Raw genomic sequence first — 16024 nt, 5'->3', positions numbered from 1 at the left:
ATAACTGTTGCAAGGAAGTCCTCAGGCCATTCCCCTTTGTCATATATCTCGTTACAGAGGTAGACTATTTCTTTTCTTGCCTTGTTTCCCAGACCCTTCAACAGTTCTGCTGGCAAATAATCAATTCCAAATCCCTTCCTATTCTTCATCTCCTTCAGTGCCTTTTCTACTTCTGCTTCCAAGATGGTGAATTCCTTTCCATCTTCTGGCACATATTGCTCCTCTTCAACCTTAATTTCGCTTTGCAGTTCATCCCCCTTATACAGACATTCAATATATTCTTGCCATCTGTTCAAAACCTCCCGTGGTTCTTCTGCAACAGTACCATCTGCTCTTTCTATTTCCATGTTATTCCTCTTTCTTTGCCGGCCGGAGTGGCCGAGCGGTTCTGGGCGCTACAGTCTGGAACTGCGTGACCGCTACGGACGCAGGTTCGAATCCTGCTTCGGGCATGGATGTGTGTGATGTCCTTAGGTTAGTTAGGTTTAAGTAGTTCTAAGTTCTAGGGGACTTATGACCTCAGCAGTTGAGTCCCATAGTGCTCAGAGCCATTTGAACCATTTGAACCTCTTTCTTTTACGTTCAAAATCTCACTAGCCAGTATATACATCATTTCATACTTTCCCTCTTTCTCAATTTTCTTCATTTTGTCGCATTTCTGTTTCATTCATTTTTTCCTTGCTTCTATAGTTTCTCTTCTTAATTCATTATCCAGTTTCCTGTACCTCTTTTCGCCTTCTACAGTTTCTACACTTTTCCACTTTCTCCGCTCTTCCATCTTTTTCAACATGTTTTTTCACTGTAAACTAAGGATTTCTTGGAGGAGTTTACCTATTATAGATGTATCACAATAACTATGACCATTAACGAAATGATACGGGGTTCATCATGAAGCTGACGAATAAAACTATAAGACTATAAGATGTACGAGAATGAGAGTTTATTACGGAATAGTTCCTTTAAAATCGTTTCAGAAAGATCGCAGATCGGCCGGCTTGCTGCTCACGCATTCAAGCTATTCTCCCAGGTTCCGCGCCGAGTAGGCCTGGCATTATACAGGGTGTACATAAAGCCCGGGAACACTTTCAATTATTTATTGAACAAGAAGTAAACATTGCACAGATTTCATACATATTGCATTTTGAAGAGAAACTCTGAAAGTTTCTTCTACAAACATTCGATGTGCGAACCATGAGTGACCCGGCAGACGTCAGTACGGTAATCGAATTCTCGCCACACCCCGTCCCAGCATGGCATCGTCGATGTGGCAGTCGCTTCCCGTATTCTCTCCCGGAGCTCTGCTGCTTTAAAGGCGGTACACACACCAGATCTGAAATGTGTCCCCACAGAAAAAGTCACACGAAGTCAGATCTGGCGATCGGGAAAGCCATTTCACGAAACGGCTGGCCCCTTCTGCAGCACGGCCGCCATGTTTGCGAGTAGCGCTGACTATCGGCATATTACCAAACTACGCGGTGGCGGTATACATGAAAAAAAAACTTTCAGAGTTTATCTTCAAAATGATATATATGTGATATCTGTACATTGTTTGGTTCTTGTGCAATAAATAATTCAAAGTGTCCCTGAACTTCATGTACACCCTGTACTGTGGTCATCTACATCTACATCCATACTCCGCAAGCCACCTGACGGTGTGTGGCGGAGGGTACCTTGAGTACCTCTATCGGTTCTCCCTTCTATTCCAGTCTCGTATTGTTCGTGGAAAGAAGAATTGTCGGTATGCCTCTGTGTGGGCTCTAATCTCTCTGATTTTAGCCTCACGGTCTCTTCGCGAGATATACGTAGGAGGGAGCAATATACTGCTCGACTCATCCGTGAAGGTATGTTCTCGAAACTTCAGCAAAAGCCCGTACCGAGCTACTGAGCGTCTCTCCTGCAGAGTCTTCCACTGGAGTTTATCTATCATCTCCGTAACGCTTTCGCGATTACTAAATGATCCTGTAACGAAGCGCGCTGCTCTCCGTTGGATCTTCTCTATCTCTTCTATCAACCCTATCTGGTACGGATCCCACACTGTTGAGCAGTATTCAAGCAGTGGGCGAACAAGTGTACTGTAACCTACTTCCTTTGCTTTCGGATTACATTTCCTTAGGATTCTTCCAATGAATCTCAGTCTGGCATCTGCTTTACCGACGATCAACTTTATATGATTATTCCATTTTAAATCACTCCTAATGCGTACTCCCAGATAATTTATGGAATTAACTGCTTCCAGTTGCTGACCTGCTATTTTGTACCTAAATGATAAGGGATCTATCTTTCTATGTATTCGCAGCACATTACACTCGTCTACATTGAGATTCAGTTGCCATTCCCTGCATCATGCGTCAATTCGCTGCAGATCCTCCTGCATTTCAGTACAATTTTCCATTGTTACAACCTCTCGATATACCACAGCATCATCCGCAAAAAGCCTCAGTGAACTTCCGATGTCATCCACAAGATCATTTATGTATATTGTGAATAGCAACGGTCCTACGACACTCCCCTGCGGCACACCTGAAATCACTCTTACTTCGGAAGACTTCTCTCCATTGAGAATGACATGCTGCGTTCTGTTATCTAGGAACTCTTCAATCCAATCACACAATTGGTCTGATAGTCCATATGCTCTTACTTTGTTCATTAAACGACTGTGGGGAACTGTATCGAACGCCTTGCGGAAGTCAAGAAACACGGCATCTACCTGTGAACCCGTGTCTATGGCCCTCTGAGTCTCGTGGACGAATAGCGCGAGCTGGGTTTCACATGACCGTCTTTTTCGAAACCCATGCTGATTCCTACAGAGTAGATTTCTAGTCTCCAGAAAAGTCATTATACTCGAACATAATACGTGTTCCAAAATTCTACAACTGATCGACGTTAGAGATATAGGTCTATAGTTCTGCACGTCTGTTAGACGTCCCTTCTTGAAAACGGGGATGACCTGTGCCCTTTTCCAATCCTTTGGAACGCTACGCTCTTCTAGAGACCTACGGTACACCGCTGTAAGAAGGGGGGCAAGTTCCTTCGCGTACTCTGTGTAAAATCGAACTGGTATCCCATCAGGTCCAGAGGCCTTTCCTCTTTTGAGCGATTTTAATTGTTTCTCGATCCCTCTGTCGTCTATTTCGATATCTACCATTTTGTCATCTGTGCGACACTCTAGAGAAGGAACTGCAGTGCAGTTTTCCTCTGTGAAACATCTTTGGAAAAAGACATGTAGTATTTTGGCCTTTAGTCTGTCATCCTGTGTTTCAGTACCATTTTGGTCACAGAGTGTCTGGACATTTTGTTTTGATCCACCTACCGCTTTGGCATAAGACCAAAATTTCTTAGGATTTTCTGCCAAGTCAGTACATAGAACTTTACTTTCGCATTCGTTGGACGCCTCTCGCATAGTCCTCCTCACATTATATTTCGCTTCGCGTAATTTCTGCAAGGCTTTGGCTATGTTTATGTTTGCTGTGAAGTTCCCTTTGCTTCCGCAACAGTTTTCTAATTCGGTTGTTGTACCACGGTGGCTCTTTTCCATCTCTTACGATCTTGCTTGGCAGATACTCATCTAACGCATATTGCGCGATGGTTTTGAACTTTGTCCACTGCTCCTCAACGCTATCTGTACTTGAGACAAAACTTTTGTGTTGAGCCGACATGTACTCTGCAATCTGCTATTTGTCACTTTTGCTAAACAGAAAAATCTTCCTACCTTTTTTAATATTTCTATTGACGGCTGAAATCATCGAGTGCTGACGCGCCCAGCACACGCTGGCAATTACACTTCCGGCCACCCGCTCCGTACTGAGCTGTCAAAAGTCGCAATTTACACTACTGGCCATTAAAATTGCTACACCAAGAAGAAATGCAGATGATAAACGGGTATTCATTAGACAAATAGACTACACTACAACTGACATGTGATTACATTTTCACGCAATTTGGGTGCATAGATCCTGAGAAATGAGTACCCAGAACAACCACCTCTGGCCGTTATAACGGCCTTGATACGTCTGGGCATTGAGTCAAACAGAGTTCGGATGGCGTGTACAGGTACAGCTGCCCATGCAGCTTCAACACGATATCACAGTTCATCAAGAGTTCATCAATAGTAGTGACTGGCGTATTGTGATGAGCCAGTTGCTTGGCCACCTTTGACCAGACGTTTTCAATTGGTGAGAGATCTGGAGAATGTGCTGGCCAGGGCAGCAGTCGAACATTTTCTGTATCCAGAAAGGCCCGTAAAGGACATGCAACATGCGGTCGTGCATTATCCTGCTGAAATGTAGGGTTTCGCAGGGATCGAATGAAGGGTAGAGCCACGGGTCGTAACACATCTGAAATGTAACGTCCACTGTTCAAAGTGCCGTCAATGCGTACGAGAGGTGAGCGAGACGTGTAACCGATGGCACCCCATACCATCACGCCGGGTGATACGCCAGTATAGCGATGACGAATACACGCTTCCAGTGTGCGTTCACCGCGATGTCGCCAGACTCGGATGCGACCATCGTGATGCTGTAAACAGAACCTGGATTCATCCGAAAAAATGACGCTTTGTCATTCTTGCACCCAGGTTCGTCGTGAAGTACACCGTCGCAGGCGCTCCTGTCTGTGATGCTGCGTCAAGGGTAACCGCAGCCTCGGTCTCCGAGCTGCTGCAAACGTCGTCGAACTGTTCCTGCAGATGGTTGTTGTCTTGGAAATGTCCCCATCTGTTGATTCAGGGATCGAGACGTGGCTGCACGATCAGTTACAGCCATGCGGGTAAGATGCCTGTCATCTCGACTGCTGGTGATACGAGGCCGCTGGGATCTAGCACGGCGTTCCGTATTACCCTCCTGAACCCACCGATTCCGTATCCTGCTAACAGTCATTGGATGTCGACCAACGCGAGCAGCAATGTCGTGATACGATAAACCGCAATCGCGATAGGCTACAATCCGATCTTTATTAAAATCGGAAACGTGATGGTACGCATTTCTCCTCCTTACACGAGGCATCACAACAACATTTCACCAGGCAACGCCGGTCAACTGCTGTTTGTGTATGAGAAATCGGTCGGAAACTTTCCTCATGTCCGCACGTTGTAGGTGTCGCCACCGGCGCCAACCTTGTGTGAATGCTCTGAAAAGCTAATCATTTGCGCGTATCACAGCATCTTCTTCCTGTCGGTTAAATTTCACGTCTGTAGCACGTCATCTTCGTGGTGTAGCAGTTTTAATAGCCAGTAGTGTACTTTAAACGTACTATAATGGTGTCTGTTTACCATCTGAACAAAAGGCACGTACGCACCCACTAACATCGCACACAGCCGACTGCCTTTCCCCTGCTACGTCAAACGTTGATGTCTTGTACTGTAGTCTACTTCTGACATCAAATAAGATACCATTTGACTGCATTTGAAGGCGTACTGGATCTCATGCTATAGCGTATACACAGCACACCACTATTCTTCCAATCGACAATGTTAATTTTCCTACAAATATCCGGGTCTTCATACTTATTTCCACTCCTGTACGTAGTCCAATAGCCCAGAGCGGCACACAACACACACACGAGGCGAATCCATTACTGCAAAGAAACGCAACAACGAACTGATCACATCAACACAAATGGTTCAAATGGCTCTAAGGACTATGGGACTTAACAGCTGCCGGCCGGAGTGGCCGAGCGGTTCTAGGCGCTACACTCTGGAACCGCGTGACTGCTACGGTCGCAGGTTCGAATCCTGCCTCGGACATGGATGTCTGTGATGTCCTTAGGTTAGTTAGGTTTAATTAGTTCTAAGTTCTAGGCGACTGATGACCACAGCAGTTGAGTCCCATAGTGGTCAGAGCCATTTGAACCATTTTGAACCTTCGAGGACGAGTTACATTTCCTGAAGTTTCTTCTTGTGAATCTCAGTCTGACATCAGCTATTTGTTTTATGAGGTCATTCCACTTAAGGTTGCTCCGGATATAAACCCATACATACACTGAAACGCCAAAGAAACTGGTATAGGCATGCGTATTCAAATACAGAGACTTGTAAAGACGCAGATAAAGGCACTGCGGTCGGCAACGCCTGTAAACGACAACAACAAAAAATGGTTCAAATGGCTCTGAGCACTATGGGACTTAACTGCTGTGGTCATCATTCCCCTAGAACTTAGAACTACTTAAACCTAACTAACCTAAGGACATCACACACATCCATGCCCGAGGCAGGATTCGAACCTGCGATCGTAGCGGTCGCGCGGTTCCAGACTGTGGCGCCTAGAACCACTCGTCCACTTCGGCCGGCTAAACGACAACAAGTCTCTGGTTCAGTTGTCAGATCGGTTACTGCTGCTACTGTGACAGGTTATCAAGATTTAAGTGAGTTTGAACGTGGTGCTGTAATCGGCGCACGAGCGATGGGACGCAGCACCTTCGAGGCAGTGACAATGTGGCGACTTCCCCATACGACCATTTCACGAGTGAATGTGAATATCAGGAATCCGGTAAAATTTCAAATCTCCGTCATCGCTGCGGCCGGAAAAAGGTCCTACAAGAACTAGATCAACGAAGACTGAAGAGAATCGTTCAACATAACAGAAGTGCAACCCTTCCCCAAATTCGTGCAGATTTCAGTACTGGGCCTTCAACAAGTGTCAGCGTACGAACCATTCAACGGAACATCATCGACATGGGCTTTCAGAGCCGAAGGCCCACTCTTGTACCCTTGATGGCTGCACCACACAAAGCTTTACGCCTCGCCTGGACCGTCAGCACCGACATTGGACTGTTGATGACTGGAAACATGTTGCCTGACCGGATGAGTTTCGTTTCAAATTGTACCGGACGGATGGACTTGTATGGTTATGGCGAAATTCTCATGAATCGATGGACCCTGCATGTCAGCAGGGGAATGTTCAAGCTGGTGGAGGCTATGTAATGGTGTAAGGCGTGTGCAGTTCGAATGATATGGGATCTCTGATACAACTCTGACAGGTGACACGTACGTAAGCATCCTGTCTGATCACCTGGATCCATTCCATGTCCACTGTGCATTCCGACGGACTTGGGCAATTCCAGCAGGACAACGTGACACCCCACCCGTCCAGAATTGCTACAGAGGGGCTCCAGTTCATAAACTTCCGCTGTCCACGAAACTACCCAGACATACAAAACCATGTGACGTAAGAATAACATTCGGTTCAAATGGTTCAAATGGCTCTGAGCATTATGGGACTTAACATCTGAGGTCATCAGTCCCCTAGAGCTTAGAACTAGTTAAACGTAACTAACCTAAGGACATCACACACACCCAGGCCCCAGGCAGGATTCGAACCTGCGACCGTAGCGGTTGCGCGGTTCCAGACTGAAGCGCCTAGAACCGCTAGGCCACACCGGCCGGCCAATAACATTGGCAACAGTGCTACATGACGAGCCGCGACGCCGACGTTTCGCCGGGAGACGCAGTGTAAGCCAAGTTGGAGCGGGTACACACAGCTGAACTCGTTCTGTTACATGGAAGCATGCTGCACTATTCTGCCATCCAAGGTGTCTCGAGTATGGGGCTGCGCCTCAGAGTTCTGTGACGTGGGTATGAGGGAAACAGTATAGACGCAACTTTCGCCTGCGTTCCGGGGCAGCTCGTGGCTGCGCTACCGCCCTATCACGTCAGCACGTGTGTCTAGGTGAACATGTATTTGGATAGGAATTTCTCAGAAATGAAGTATGAGTGAGATGTGGCTGACTCATGCTTGCGGGATCCAGGCGGGGGCCTGAGCGTGGTTTGACAGCTGACGGCCGTGCGATGTCACTGGGGCTGCCTGTGCGCTCTACTGCACAGGGGTTGGCGGAGGGTGCTTGCAGGCACTGATTTGAATATGTTGCGAGCAGCTGTGTAGGCTGTGCTACAGTGTGCGATTTGCAGGGGGGGATGGGGAGGATTTCCCCCCCTCTGCATCAGACCATCCCCTCCTCTGGCTTTAGTTTATGCATCCAAACCTGGGATGTTTATTTCCCATGCACTGGAGTAAAACTCATATAATTTAAATTTGTGGAGCCGAACACTGAAAGTTTTTAATACAGTCTTACTATTAATATGTTTGCTTATTAATTTTGAAAAAGTGTTATGTAGAAGTTAAGCATTTCAAAACATTTAGAACTAGATCGTCATCCTCATGTTGTTATTGTTGGTTTCGTCTAAGGTGCGTCACCCGTTTACTTGCGAGCTTGCGAGGGAAGTAGTGTGGCAGTCATACCGCAGCAGTCGTACCGCAGAGTTGGGTGAGCTGGGGGCTGGAATTCCCACCCCGGGCCCTGACACAGGGTGGTGACCGGCCCGGCGCCTGTGCGAACATTCACCGTTAGGCCACCCTTTGGCAACGGTATGGCGCGGACTAACGCGCCTGGGACGAAAGCACACATTACTAAATGACGCACCATCGTCTGCTTCTAGTTCCTAGGATACTATTTCGTGGACCTTCTTTAAATACTCTTCTCTTCCACCATCGTTTTCTTTTCCTTTCGTTTTCATTTCCGTTGTTAGCTGCATGTGCAAGTACCAAGTAGGCCGCCGCTGCGATACTTTATCATCCTTTATACTGCAAGACCGACACACGTGTGGCACAAATTCTGTTGCTCTGGTATAAATTAACCTGCCGCAAGCAACGTACGCCACATTTCCGTAGCATGCCACAATGTTGCAAGACGTCGCCCCAGCGTAAACGAGGCTTTAGAGCCAGGCCTGTATTGCATGGTGGATGTGATGTGTTGCGTACGAAACTAAAACCTGCAATCAGATCCAAACGCCGTGGGAAACTGTGAAGAGGTGTCATCCTGCAGCAAGATAACGCTCGCACACATTCTGCCAAACGGACAGCCGACGCAATAAAGGAGTTGAGATTCGAGGTGCTGGAACATCCACCATACAGTACAGACCTGGCTCCAAGTGATTTTCACATGTTTGGACCCTTAACGGAAGATTTGAAAGTGATGAAGACGTCATTGCTGCGGTGCAAAATTGGTTACAGATGCAACCGAAAAACGTATTTTCTGATGAAATAAAAAAAAAAAAACCTCGTAAAACGTCGGGAAAACTGCATTGAAGTCCAGGGAGGTTACGTAGAAAAATAACGCATGTTTCAGTTTTCTATCATCGGAATAAGTACAGCTTTTCACAAATGTGCCTTTACTTTTTGAATTCCCTTCGTACACCTGTATGTAGATGATTTCGTAAATAAGCTTTACCTATAATGTACTTTTAAAGATATAACAAGGGATGGCTTTTCTGATAGTGTATACGCGTGCATAGTGAGTTTCGGCATTAACATCTATTTATAAATAACTGTTTAACCATGGGTAACGCCACGGTCCAAGCTAGTAACATATGTAATTATACTAACCCCCTAAGACATCCCCCCCACTCGTAAAAGAACAAATCGCACGCTGTTGTGCCATGAGTTATTTGGACAGTTTACGAGTACTGAGCGTGTCTAGAGATAACTGTGCTGAATTATTTAGGATGAGTCTGAATGCCTGTAATTAAATTATTCGCGTAAATTAGGAGTTCTTTGCGTGTCTTCAGAGTGTATATTGTAAGCGCAAACATAAAATGGAGAGTGTTTTGCCTCAGTGTGATAAATATATTCGATCTGTTAATGAAATGTTCGAAAGTAAATAGAGTGGACTCCTTCCTTACTCTCCGCAGCAACCTAGAGCAGCCTGAGTAATTTTAGCATAATTCTCGCCACTACAGATCATCATCTGGGGTTAGGTCACAGGAGGGATGACGGTACGATCTGATGACAGTAATATGTACCATGTCAGTTGGACAGTAAATCTCGTGTGGGAGACATGGCCTGCAAAATGAAGACTTGTGTTCAGACCTGTTTTTCCCCCCATTTCGCCCCACCATCTTGGATGACGTCATGCGCTGTGCTTGTCAGTACACGTTAGTACAGGTTAGTGCACGTTAGTGCACGTTACCCCGCCAACATGGATCGGTAAGTGGGTGTGGTGCTGGGTTGAGGATCATGGTAAAGACTTTCGAAGTCCAGGTGGGTGTGGCGTTGGTGAAAATCGATTCCAAGTCCTAGGTTCTATGAAGTCGAATCACGTGAGTAATGCAGTAGGCAATAATAGTGCAGCATTCTAGGGGCGGGGGGGGGGGGGGGGGGTGCTAGGTCATGAATGAACACTGCACTGATTGTGGGAAAATGTGGAACTTGTCATTTGATCATTCAATATTGAAATTGTAAATTGACTTATTTCATATGATTAAAATTGAAATGGCATTAAGTACTTAGGTAATTGATAGGTTAGATGAGCGATGTTGGTGTCACTTGTGTTCAGTTAAATTCGTTAGCATATTTAGAGAAGACTATCCCCGAGTATAAAGGTGCGGGACGGAGCGAGGTGGCGCAGTGGTTAGACACTGGACTCGCATTCGGGAGGACGACAGTTCAATCCCGCGTCCGGCCATCCTGATTTAGGTTTTCCGTGATTTCCCGAAATCACTCCAGGCAAATGCCGGGATGGTTCCTCTGAAAGGGCACGGCCGACTTCCTTCCCCATCCTTCCCTAATCCGGTGAGACCGATGACCACGCTGTCTGGTCTCCTTCCCCAAACAACCAACCAACCAAAGGTGCGGGTTTGAGGCTGTGATGTAAGTGGTCGCTCGACCGCGGGTTGCTGACACGCGCGCGAGACAGAGCGCAGACGATCTTGTGTCATCACCCGACTTCACGGTAGCGCCCTCTGGTGGCCACGATATGAACTGAGCCAGTTGGGCTCTGGAGCTGGTGGCGAACACACCGTGTACGACTATCTCGAATAACGCTACTTGCGTCATCACGTGACGTCATGGTGGCGACGATATGAACTGAGCCAGTTGGAGTCCAGACCCAGTGGAGAACACACCTGCTTGAAATTGGTTAAATAATAGAGACAAGTATTTTTTCCCGCCATTTTCCTTACTTAGTAGAGATAGCAGGGGTGTGATGCATTATCCTGCTGGAATTTGAACTTCGCACCATTTTTCTGGGCGAGGGGGTGTGGCACTTTCCCGCCAAAATTCAAACTTCCCACTAAAATACGCCATCTTGATTGACGTCACGGCCGCGATCTTGGATGTCATCGCCGCCATCTTGCATAATGGTACTTTGGAATGGTAGCGCTGTTGTTCCAATACTACAACTAACATGTGTACCTCTGCTAATCGCTCGACATCTCCTGCAGCACCTGTCCTGGGCTCATGACCATATCTATTGGATCCCAGCGACTGGAAGATCGTCGCCTGGTCAGATGAATCCTGATTACAATTGGTAAGAGCTGACGGTAGGGTTCGAGTGTGGGGCAGACCCGCCAGGCCATCGTCCCAAGTTGTGAACAAGACACTGTGCAATCTGGCGGTGGCTCTGTAATGATGTCGGCTGTGTTTATATTGAATGGACTGGGTCCTGTGGTCCAACTGAACTGATCAAAGACTGGCAATAATTATCTTTGGCTACTTTGAGACCATTTGTGGGCTTCATGTTCCCAAACAACGATGTTACGTCTTCGGGCCACAATTGTTGGTGATTGGTTTGAGGAATATCCTGGACAGTTCGAGCGAATGGCTTTCTACACTCCTGGAAATTGAAATAAGAACACCGTGAATTCATTGTCCCAGGAAGGGGAAACTTTATTGACACATTCCTGGGGTCAGGTACATCACATGATCACACTGACAGAACCACAGGCACATAGACACAGGCAACAGAGCATGCACAATGTCGGCACTAGTACAGTGTATATCCACATTTCGCAGCAATGCAGGCTGCTATTCTCCCATGGAGACGATCGTAGAGATGCTGGATGTAGTCCTGTGGAACGGCTTGCCATGCCATTTCCACCTGGCGCCTCAGTTGGACCAGCGTTCGTGCTGGACGTGCAGACCGCGTGAGACGACGCTTCATACAGTCCCAAACATGCTCAATGGGGGACAGATCCGGAGATCTTGCTGGCCAGGGTAGTTGATTTACACCTTCTAGAGCACGTTGGGTGGCACGGGATACATGCGGACGTGCATTGTCCTGTTGGAACAGCAAGTTCCCTTGCCGGTCTAGGAATGGTAGAACGATGGGTTCGATGACGGTTTGGATGTACCGTGCACTATTCAGTGTCCCCTCGACGATCACCAGTGGTGTACGGCCAGTGTAGGAGATCGCTCCCCACACCATGATGCCGGGTGTTGGCCCTGTGTGCCTCGGTCGTATGCAGTCCTGATTGTGGCGCTCACCTGCACGGCGCCAAACACGCATACGACCATCATTGGCACCAAGGCAGAAGCGACTCACATCGCTGAAGACGACACGTCTCCATTCGTCCCTCCATTCAAGCCTGTCGGGACACCACTGGAGGCGGGCTGCACGATGTTGGGGCGTGAGCGGAAGACGGCCTAACGGTGTGCGGGACCGTAGCCCAGCTTCATGGAGACGGTTGCGAATGGTCCTCGCCGATACCCCAGGAGCAACAGTGTCCCTAATTTGCTGGGAAGTGGCGGTGCGGTCCCCTACGGCACTGCGTAGGATCCTACGGTCTCGGCGTGCATCCGTGCGTCGCTGCGGTCCGGTCCTAGGTCGACGGGCACGTGCACCTTCCGCCGACCACTGGCGACAACATCGATGTACTGTGGAGACCTCACGCCCCACGTGTTGAGCAATTCGGCGGTACGTCCACCGGGCCTCCCGCATGCCCACTATACGCCCTCGCTCAAAGTCCGTCAACTGCACATACGGTTCACGTCCACGCTGCTACCAGTGTTAAAGACTGCGATGGAGCTCCGTATGCCACGGCAAACTGGCTGACACTGATGGCGGCGGTGCACAAATGCTGCGCAGCTAGCGCCATTCGACGGCCAATACCGCGGTTCCTCGTGTGTCCGCTGTGCCGTGCGTGTGATCATTGCTTGTACAGCCCTCTCGCAGTGTCCGGAGCAAGTATGGTGGGTCTGACACACCGGTGTCAATGTGTTCTTTTTTCCATTTCCAGGAGTGTATCACCAAGATTGCCAGACATGTTCAAATGTGTCTGAATTTCTAAAGGACGAAACTGCTGAAGTCACCGGTCCCTAGACTTACACACTACTTAAACTAACTTACGCTACGAACAACACACGCACCTATGCCCGAGGGAGGAGTCGAACCTCCGGCGGGAGGGGCCAGTGGCCGCGTGGCTGCCTGACATGAACCGCACGTAACATTTACACGGCATAGTTGAGAGGTCAGTTTGTGCACAAAATCCAGCACCGGCAACATTTTCGCAATTATGGGCGGATATAGAGGCAGCATGCCTCAATAGGCTCAATACAGGGCGAGTCAGAAGTCCTCGGACACCTTCATAAGTTGGAAGATTAAAGGGAAAATTGAAATGTGATGATGGCAACACAGGTTTGATCTGGGGCCGCAACTTTGGAGTGAATGTTATTCATGGCCGCCATCTTGAAATCCGCCATTTTGGATTCAAGTCATTTTTTTAAAATGGGAAGGGGGGTGTATGACACACCAAATAACACTCGTTTGAGCTCTGTAATTTAGTGGTGTAATTTGTTTCTGTCTATCTTGTACTGTTTAGAAGTTATTAATGTTCAAAATTACCTTGATACTGACTCATGTCTCGGGATGGACAACACGTAGAACACGTGTTGTAGCAATCGGTATGAAATTATTTCCCAACTTTGAACATTAATAACCTCTAAACTGTACAAGATAGACAAAAACAAATTACACCACTAAATTCCAGAGCTCAAGCGGGAGTTATTTGGTGTGTCATACACCCCCCATCCCATTTTTAAAAAAATGACTTGAATCCAAAATGGCGGATTTCAAGATGGCGGCCATGAAAACATTCACTCCAAAAGTTGCGGCCCCACATCAAACCTATGTTCCCATCATCACATTTCAATTTGCCCTTTCATCTTCCAACTTATGAAGGTGTCCAAGGACTTGTGACTCGCCCTGTATTCTAGTGACTTGTTGATCCCTTGCCGTCCTAGACTGGGCACAAGCAGGTCCGACACGATATTAGGTGGTGTCGGATGACTTTTGTCACCTCAGTGGCGCACGGAAGGCGTGTGTGACAGGAGGCGTGGTTCGAGGCGGATGTACCTACAGACGGGAGGTGGTGGGGTGTGTATTATGCTTACCTCCCTCTCGGGCTCCCTGGAGTTGGGGTCGGGCATGAAGAGGTAGGCGCCGCTGTGGAACTGCGCCGACGGGTAAGCTGCGAACAGCAGGCCGCACTGCGTCACACGGCCCGTCGCCTTGCGGGTGATGGCCCTGTGAACAACAACCAAACATCTCAGCTCGGTCTGAAGCACAGACACACTGGATCGACTCCTGCAAGCGGACCCACGTCCTACACAATGAGCCACTAGCCGACGTCACCATCAGTCATTCACTTGGTATCCACAGCTGCATATAGGCTCCAAATATAGGTGGATTCAAAGAGGAAAAATAAAAAACGAAGTTATTGGACACAGTGCGGATGTTTATAATTTATTTAATTATTTTATACGACAGAAACACCAACAGTGTGCGTTAAGAATAGGTGAGGAGTCAAAAAATGGTTCAAATGGCTCTAAGCACTATGGCACTTAGCATCTGAAGTCATCAGTCCCCTACACTCACAACTACTTAAACCTAACTAAACACTTTATTCGCACGAACTAATGGCCGCTATCGACAAGGGGTCTCAAGTTGATTCCGTATTTCTAGATTTGCGGAAAGCTTTTGACACCGTTCCTCACAAGCGACTTCTAATCAAGCTACGGGCCTATGGGGTATCGTCTCAATTGTGCGACTGGATTAGTGATTTCCTGTCAGGAAGGTCGCAGTTCGTAGTAATAGCCGGCAAATCATCGAGTAAAACTGAAGTGATATCAGGTGTTCCCCAGGGAGGCGTCCTCGGACCTCTGCTGTTCCTGATCTATATAAATGACCTGGGTGACAATCTGAGCAGTTCTCTTAGGTTGTTCGCAGATGGTGCTGTAATTTACCGTCTAGTAAGGTCATCCGAAGACCAGTATCAGTTGCAAAGAGATTTAGAAAAGATTGCTGTATGGTGCGGCAGCTGGCAGTTGACGCTAAATAACGAAAAGTGTGAGGTGATCCACACGAGCTCCAAAAGAAATCCGTTAGAATTCGATTACTCGATAAATAGTACAATTCTCAAGACTGTCAATTTAACTAAGTACCTGGGTGTTAAAATTACGAAAGACTTCGGTTGGAAAGACCACATAGATAATATTGTGGGGAAGGCGAGCCAAAGGCTGCGTTTCATTAGCAGGACACTTAGAAGATGCAACAAGTACAATAAAGAGACAGCTTACACTACACTCGTTCGTCCTCTGTTAGAATATTGCTGCGCGGTGTGGGATCCTTACCAGGTGGGATTCACGGAAGACATCGAAAGGGTGCAAAAAGGGGCAGCTAGTTTTGTATTATCACGTAATAGGGGAGAGAGTGTGGCAGATATGATACGCGAGTTGGGATGGAAGTCATTACAGCAAAGACGTTTTTCGTCGCGGCGAGATCTATTTACGAAATTTCAGTCACCAACTTTCTCTTCCGAATGCGAAAATATTTTGTTGAGCCCAACCTACATAGGTAGGAACGATCATCAAAATAAAATAAGAGAAATCGGAGCTCAAACAGAAAGGTTTAGGTGTTTGTTTTTCCCGCGCGCTGTTCGGGAGTGGAATGGTAGAGAGATAGTATGATTGTGCTTCGATGAACCCTCTGCCAAGCACTTACATGTGAATTACAGAGTAATCATGTAGATGTAGATATAGATATAAGGAGATCACACACATCCATGCCCGAGGCAGGATTCGAACCTGCGACCGTAGCAGCAGCGCGGTTCCGGACTGAAGCGCCTAGAACCGCTCGGTCACATCGGTCGGCAGGTGAGGAGTCAATTGGTGTTAGTAGCTGTGGGGAAAGACAGGATGTTGATATACGTGTGAAATTAAAAGTTAGTTTACAAGCAACGAGGGTGGTTATGTGATTTATC

General features: G+C 47.4%; 1 protein-coding gene across 3 annotated transcripts in view; it reads right to left on the bottom strand.

The window, feature by feature from the left end:
- The window catches only part of LOC126108851 (alpha-mannosidase 2), an 880291-nt gene that overhangs the window by 101415 nt on the left and 762852 nt on the right, over window positions 1-16024 (bottom strand). For all 3 annotated transcript variants that reach the window (XM_049914220.1, XM_049914219.1, XM_049914218.1), the window contains exon 13: window positions 14157-14289. In XM_049914220.1, the coding sequence (XP_049770177.1) occupies window positions 14157-14289 (133 nt within the window). The remainder of the gene's footprint in view (window positions 1-14156; window positions 14290-16024) is intronic.

The sequence above is a fragment of the Schistocerca cancellata genome, chromosome 11 (assembly GCF_023864275.1).
Source record: "Schistocerca cancellata isolate TAMUIC-IGC-003103 chromosome 11, iqSchCanc2.1, whole genome shotgun sequence".
NCBI lineage: Eukaryota > Metazoa > Arthropoda > Insecta > Orthoptera > Acrididae > Schistocerca > Schistocerca cancellata.
The sequence above is the reverse complement of the archived record's forward strand: the minus strand, read 5'-3'. Positions and strand labels throughout refer to the sequence as shown.